Below are 7,500 nucleotides of genomic sequence, written 5' to 3'. Positions count from 1 at the left end.
ATCTATATATCTATATATCTATCTATCTATCTCTCCCTCTATCTCTGTCTCTCTCTCTCTCTCCAGTAAGATCTTCTTCTATGCTCTTCGTAGTTTCTTATCCTCCACCACCATGGAGGTGCCACCGAGATGAACTGGATCGTGTGTGGCGCTGACAGCCAGGATAGAGGGGAAGGGCCGCTCGAACCATATAAAAGGCTGATGCACTGACTGTCTTGCCACCTGCTTTATCCTGAGATAGACAACCCCACATGTCGACCGAACTGTTTGGGAAATAGACCCATGTTACGTTCTTGTATCATCTTTTCTAGCCCTCAAAGAGGGACAATCGCATTTCCCGTAGAAACAGTTTGACGTTGACTTTATATGTGAAATCGATGTCTTAGATGCACGTATCATATCGCTTCCCGCCCGTCTTTCTTCCGTCGATCGTATGCCCAGTATCTCGTGTAGTGTTACTATGTACAAAGGTCCTTTCAAATCTGCAACCCACCTAGAGATCGCTCCTCCGTCTGCGGCAGCTATGGCTTTCATAAAAGATCCGGTCTAGTTTGTTTACAACATGATTGGTGATCTAACCTGTGACGACGCAAAAGAAAGGTTTCCTGGGCTCCCATGTCCATACCTCCATTTTCTGTTACCACAGTGCGTCCATCCTGAGCATCCCGGCGCGGACTTCGTGTGTTGCCTCAAGCCGGGAGCCAAACCGCCTCCGGCCACGTGCCCAACCGGGAAGAAATGCGTCCACAACCAGCTATGTAAACCTGACGGCACCATCAGCACTGACGGCTCGGGTCTCCTCGACCTCCGCACGTTCCCAGGAGAGGTAAGAGGGTTTTCCCTGCCTATGCCTTGTTCCAACAGTTCATTTTCTCGTTCCTCATCTCCTGATGTGTTTCTTTGAAATATTAAACACATGATATTTTCAGAAGCTTGATGAGTCTCATGTTCTAACCCTTTCGCTCTCTTCCCCCGCAGAGGTGTTCCATAAGCCAAACTGAAGTTGGTGTGTGTTGTTTTCCCCCGATCCCTGTGGTCCACAGCTGCCCCGGAAACTCCCTCTGTTTATCTCAATGCCTTGGGCAAGCACTTGACAACTTAAATCAGTTGGTCCCCTACACACCAGATTCCCTCTGGACCCAGTGCCCTCTGAGCGACGGGTCTCGAGGAGTCTGCTGCCAACCCACTGTTCCCTCTTACGATGTCTGCCCGGACAACTCCCTGTGTCTCCCTGGAGGGCAATGCACGGGTGAGGCTTATGATTATACGAACACCTGGGCGCCCCACTCCCCAGAATATCCGTTCTGGGCCACGTGTCCCCTAACAGACGGAACCTCTGGAGTCTGCTGCCAGCCCACCATTCCCTCTTACGATGTCTGCCCGGACAACTCCCTGTGTCTCCCTGGAGGGCAATGCACGGGTGAGGCTTATGATTACACGAACACCTGGGCGCCCCACTCCCTAGATTATTCGTTCTGGGCCACGTGTCCCCTAACAGACGGAACCTCTGGAGTCTGCTGCCAGCCCACCATTCCCTCTTACGATGTCTGCCCGGACAACGGGATTTGTATCCCTGGAGCGCAGTGCACGGGCGAATCTTACGACTATACGGGCACCTGGTTGCCCTATATAGCAGACTATCGATTTTGGAGCACTTGTTCCCCTGGAGGGGGTGGAGCTCTCGGCGTCTGCTGCCAACCGGCCATTCCATCCGTTAACCAGTGTCCCGAAAACACGTACTGCTTCTCTGGACAAGACTGCGGAGGACAGGCCGTAGACTACGCGGGCAATTTGATCCCATACACACCAGCGTTTGGCTACTGGACCCAGTGTTCCAACAACTTACCCTCAGGGGGACCTGGCGTTTGCTGCGTACCACCGCCGGTTGACATCTGCCCCGAGACGTCGGTCTGCACTCCGAACATTCTATGTATCGGCCAGGGCCTCGACGTCTACAACAGATTCCACGTCTACGATCCATTCCAGGTAGGCGCCTGGGCCAACTGCGAACAGGACCTCGGGGGTCTGGGTACCCCTGGGGTGTGCTGCCTGCCTTTCAACAACTACCCGGTGGCCGAAACGTGCGGCGTTCGAAACGGTGGCGACGAACAAATTGTCACCCGCATCACCGGTCGCAACCCGGATACTAGCTTTGGAGAGTTCCCATGGCAGGCCCTCGTCTTCTTTAGCAACTACACCTTCAAATGCGGCTCGACACTCATCGGAGATAAGTGGGTTCTGACAGCGGCTCACTGCGTCAGCGGTCTGTACGCCGACCAAATCCGAGTACGGCTGGGCGAGTGGGAAGTCAACGCTTTCAAAGAACCTAAACCTTACGTCGATGTGGAGGTCAAGGCTATCCACATACACCCCGAGTACGTCCCAGGCCCCGTTTACAACAACGTGGCCGTCATCGAGTTAGCTTCTCCTGTCACTTACGACTACCACATCAACCGAGTGTGTTTAGGAAATGGGGAACATCCGGACGCTTCGGCCTATGCGGGGAAGCGTTGCTGGTCCACCGGTTGGGGCAAGGATGCTTTTAGTGGTGGTAAGGCCATTCATTTCGTTAGATATCAGTGAATGAAGACAATTCTCTTTCCTTGTCGCTATAAACGTTTTCTAACTTCTCTCTTTAGATTAATCTGATTTACTCTCTTCCATTACAGGTAATTATCAGTACTCCTTGAAGAAAGTGGATCTTCCCATTCTGGACCACAATACCTGTCAGAATCTTCTACGCAATACCCGGCTTGGAAGGTACTTTGTTCTTCACAAGTCGTTCTTGTGCGCTGGAGGCGAAGAGAACAAGGACGCCTGTCGCGGCGACGGGGGTGGGCCTCTGGTCTGCGAAGAAAACGGAAGGTACACTTTGGTGGGAATCACGTCATGGGGGATCGGCTGCGGCACTAAGGACATACCAGGCGTCTACGCTGACGTAGCCTACGCCCACACATTCATCAACAGCGTCTTAACCGGCTCTCAACAGTACGTACAAGGAGTGGTCTAGCCATGGAGAGCCAAAGTGAGCGTAATGTAAGAAGCGAAGAAACTCTCTTGAAGTCGCATTTTATATTTCACCTTCGCTCTTTGGGGAGTGGAGGTTTCCTCCCTGCCAAATAAAATCATCTGGTGTTACCTGGAGTCGAACATAAAGGCGACGACACAGGTCGACGGGTTAATTGATATAACCTTTGACCCTTTCAGAAGTGGAGTTTCTTTTAGTGTCACCCAGAATAATAACTGTTAAGTGCGACAACACTTCAACAAGTTAATCAGGGAGCTGGAGTTGATATTACACATTAAAAGATTTTAGAAAGCTTTTCACCCAATTTAGATATTTCTAATTTCATCTTATACTTACCACCTTCTGATGTAAGTGCGTGGACGACAAGGGGCAACGAAATGCGCGACGCAGGACATAAGAACATACAAATGAAGGAGACTTCAAGAGGCCTTTTCAAGGTCCTGCAGTTGACCGTTAATGCTGAACTACATACATAACTACTGTAGTGTTCTATAGCCAGCATAGTTACCCCTTTAAGACTTGTGACCGCCAAGTACAGGACAAAACTATGGTCACTCCAGGGTCACCAAATGTAGTGTCACCAATGTTGGTTCCATTACATTTGGTGACCCTGGAGTGATCATAGTTTTGTCCTATACTTGGCGGCCACGAGTCTTAAAGGGGTAACTACACGTGTTGGCTAGAACACTACACTACTTACACGTAACTACGACGAGGGTTCAGGTTTTGAAATTTAGGACTTAAATTAATGTATTTGGCTTTCTTGTTCAATTTATTTGTGTGCCTGCTGCGTCCAATTCCTGAATAGGTTACACATATCTAATATTTCTTAATCAAATGCAACAAAACGCAATTTAACTAGATCAACATTCAGCGAAGAGCAAGAACTATGTTGCCCTTTTTAGTTGACCTCTTATGACTTTCCAGTAAATGTCTGTGATATCATCCAATCAATAAAAATGTTACGATTTCAATTGCCGCCACTAGTCATTACCGAAAATGTATGCTGCACCTCACACTTTAGTGAAAGTAATAATCTCGACATAAAACGAAGAGACGTCAAAACACTGAATAAAAGTACACTTACAACAAAGTAATTTTGTACATTTTGTATACTTTACAAATAAAACAATTTTACATATTAGAAGTATGCAACCTAATTTCCTCTCCAAGCAATATCCGCATGTAATATGATCATACCTGAGCTAATGATAGTCTCACATCAGCAAAAATCAAGGTAAACAACAAAATACAGACAGAATGTAGATTGGAGAATATATAAAAAGATCTACTCACTATTCACAAGGCTGTCATTTTGAAAGGATAAACGGAAAAGAACCAGAAAACAAAAGAATTTCTAAAAGTCTAAACAAGAGAGCATCTGAAGAAACAAAAATATATAAGTAGAAATAATAGTACCAATTAAAGGTACTGGATGGATGCTGAAGAAATATGCAGAGGAAATTTTTCATCCTATTACAATAATATATCAAAACTCGTTCCAAAATGGAAAAACTCCTTCTAAATGAAAATTGAATATAAACAGGGGATCCATTCAACTGCAGCTTTCGATCATGAGTCCAGTACATGATCAAAAGTATAACTGTCGTTCACGAGTTCATCCCGTGATAGGGAGGGAAATCGCTGTCGATTACGAGTCCAGAACGTGAGCCAAGACCATCGTTTTGAATCATACACACTTTTACAGAAATGTGGATATATATATATATATATATATATATACATATATATCTGTGTATCCAGGTAGAATATTTTCTTGTAAACAGACGAGGTTAAAGGCTAAAGAGGATTCACTGTCGAATATCTATTGTGTATAGTTTCAATACAACGCACAATTTTTTTACCTTCATAGTTGATGTTTCTCAATGATTCTCCGACTGTTGTCGACGTTTCGGAACTACCTGGTTTCATCTTGTGGGCGATCTGATGTTCAGGGTCTGTGGTGGTCTTATTTATACTCCGAGTTGGGATCATTGATGTTCCTGCGTGAAGGGGACTCGTCTGGGATACCTCTCCTAGTGCTTGTAGTTTATCTGTCTGGACTCAATACCTTTACTGTGGTTAATGCCTGCAAGTCTTCGGACAAAGGATTACAAAGGCAAAGCATGCCGACAGGAGACCTTTTGATCCATATCTAGGTCGGATGCAAAAAAAAAAAAAAAAAAAAAAAAAAAAAAAAAAAAATCATATTAATAATAAATTAAAACTATAACAATGTAAATAACAATTAAAATACATAAATAAATGCATTGGTATAGTTGAATAACAAACAAACAGGTAAATAGTAAATGATAATAAATTGACATATAACTAATAATAAATGAAAATCAGACAGACAAATTATAACAAAACAAAAACAAATAATATAACATAAATTATAATAATTACAGCATCTTACTTAGGTATTTATCTAAATGATTCTTAAAGCTTCGAACTGAACTACATTGCACTACCTGTGCAGGAAGTTTATTCCATTCATTAACTACACGGTTGGCAAAGTTGTTTCTACCTACTTCCAAATTGAATCTATTTCCGGACAGTTTGAGACCATTGTTTCTTGTCTGATTCTCATTCAATGTGAAAATTTGGTCACTTTTGATGTTGTCAATTCCCTTTAAAATCTTAAAGACCTGTATCAAGTCACCTCTGAGTCTACGCTTTTTTAGGGAAAACAGATTTATGTGCTTAAGTCGATTTTCGTATGATTTATTTTTGATATTTGGAATCAGTTTTGTGGCTCGCCGTTGTACCTTTTCCAGTCTGTCAATGTCTTTAATGAGATTCGGTGACCATACGGAAACAGCATATTCCAAATGTGGACGAACTAACGATTTATATAGCTTGTTAATGAGTGATGGACTTTTGAAATCAAAAGATCGCGCAATCAATCCCAGAATCTTATTTGCTTTCTCAGAGGCTGAAATACACTGCTTGGATGATTTGAGGTCGTTACTGATAATTACGCCGAGATCTTTTTCACTATCCACTTTTGTTAACGAATTTCCAAATAACTTGTAATCGTACTTACTGTTATTTTTACCTATGTGCATTACCTTGCATTTACTTGTGTTAAATTTCATTAGCCACTTTTCAGACCATTGCTGTAATTGATCTAAATCTTCTTGAATATCTAATTGGTTTGAGTGATCATTTGCCACTCCGCACAGTTTTGTATCATCAGCAAATTTGGAAACAGTAGATTTTAGTCCATTGGATGTTGGTAATAGGATGGTTGTTTTGTATGTATATGGCTTCTAGGAACAGTAGCCTACGGGAATGTGATTTTATGCCTATGAGTGTTGTGTTGTTGTCTTGGTCTTTTCTTGTTAATATTTTGGAGGTGTGAGGAGGTGTAGTGTGACTTAATCAATCCGTTGGAGAGGTGGCATGTTAAGCGTTGTGTTAGTCTCGTTGTTGTCATACCAATGTACGTGTGAGGTCAACACTCCTCACTGTTGCATTTGTATTGGTAGACAATGTGGTCTTCCTGTAATTGTTTTTTTGTGATAGAGGGTTGATTACGGATAATGAATTGGGCTGTTTTCTTGGTACTGTAGTAGATGATGAGTTGGATTTGTTTATGATTTTTTAAGTATATTTTCATTTGTCTTGTGCTCTGTGGACATGTGATTCTTGTAGTATATGTTAATGGAGTTTCTGTTGTTAGATGTCGAGTTATCTTCTTTTGTATACCATTTGTCTGTGATCTTTTTTGCAATGCGTTTTACTTCAGAGTTTGTGCATCCGTTGTTAACTAGGACCCGAGTAAGTCTCTCTAGTTCCTGGTGTGGATTTCTCCATGTGGAGCAGTGTGAAAGGGCCATCCTTACATATGCGCCGATGGTAGAGTGCAGGTAACACACACACACACACACAAGCATATATATATACATATATATATATATATATACACAATATACACACACACACACACACACACATATATATATATATATACATACATACACACACACACACACACATATATATATATATATATATATATGTGTGTGTGTGTGTGTGTGTGTGTGTGTGTGTGTGTGTGTGTGTGTGTGTGTGTGTGTGTGTACCTGAAATGAATCGCCAGTGACGGCGCATTCCATAACAATCAATTTCCGACAGTCACCTCGGGGCTCGAACCGAGACCTCGCTTGACACCAGGCCAATGCTTTACCAACTGAGATACTGGAGCTACAAAAATATCAAACTTGGAGTTGATCTAACTCCCGAAGAATCTAGGTAGACTACTAACTGCCGTCCTCATCTAGCTTTTCACAGAGACCCGAGTTCAACTCGTAACCAGTGCTGAAGCTGGTACGAAACTTTGATGGGCTTTCGTCGTTGTAAATCCCTGATGTGAATCGCCAGTGACGGCGCATGTCATTGCAAATAATTTCCGACAGTCACCTTGGGGCTCGAACCCAGTGACCCCTAACTTGACTTACTTCATT

General features: G+C 43.3%; 1 protein-coding gene across 1 annotated transcript in view; it reads left to right on the top strand.

Annotated features, from left to right (window-relative positions):
- LOC143036451 (transmembrane protease serine 9-like) overlaps positions 1 to 4,175 on the top strand; it is a 43,503-nt gene extending 39,328 nt beyond the window's left edge. The window contains exons 12-14 of the mRNA XM_076203828.1: positions 647 to 826; positions 979 to 2,551; positions 2,670 to 4,175. Coding sequence (XP_076059943.1) covers positions 647 to 826; positions 979 to 2,551; positions 2,670 to 3,010 — 2,094 coding nt within the window. The 3' untranslated portion in view covers positions 3,011 to 4,175. The remainder of the gene's footprint in view (positions 1 to 646; positions 827 to 978; positions 2,552 to 2,669) is intronic.
- The last annotated feature ends 3,325 nt before the right edge of the window (positions 4,176 to 7,500 follow it).

This window comes from Oratosquilla oratoria, chromosome 2, assembly GCF_046742065.1.
Source record: "Oratosquilla oratoria isolate Oo_2021 chromosome 2, ASM4674206v1, whole genome shotgun sequence".
Classification (NCBI taxonomy): domain Eukaryota; kingdom Metazoa; phylum Arthropoda; class Malacostraca; order Stomatopoda; family Squillidae; genus Oratosquilla; species Oratosquilla oratoria.
Note: the sequence above shows the minus strand (reverse complement) of the source record. Positions and strands in the feature narration are given on the sequence as shown.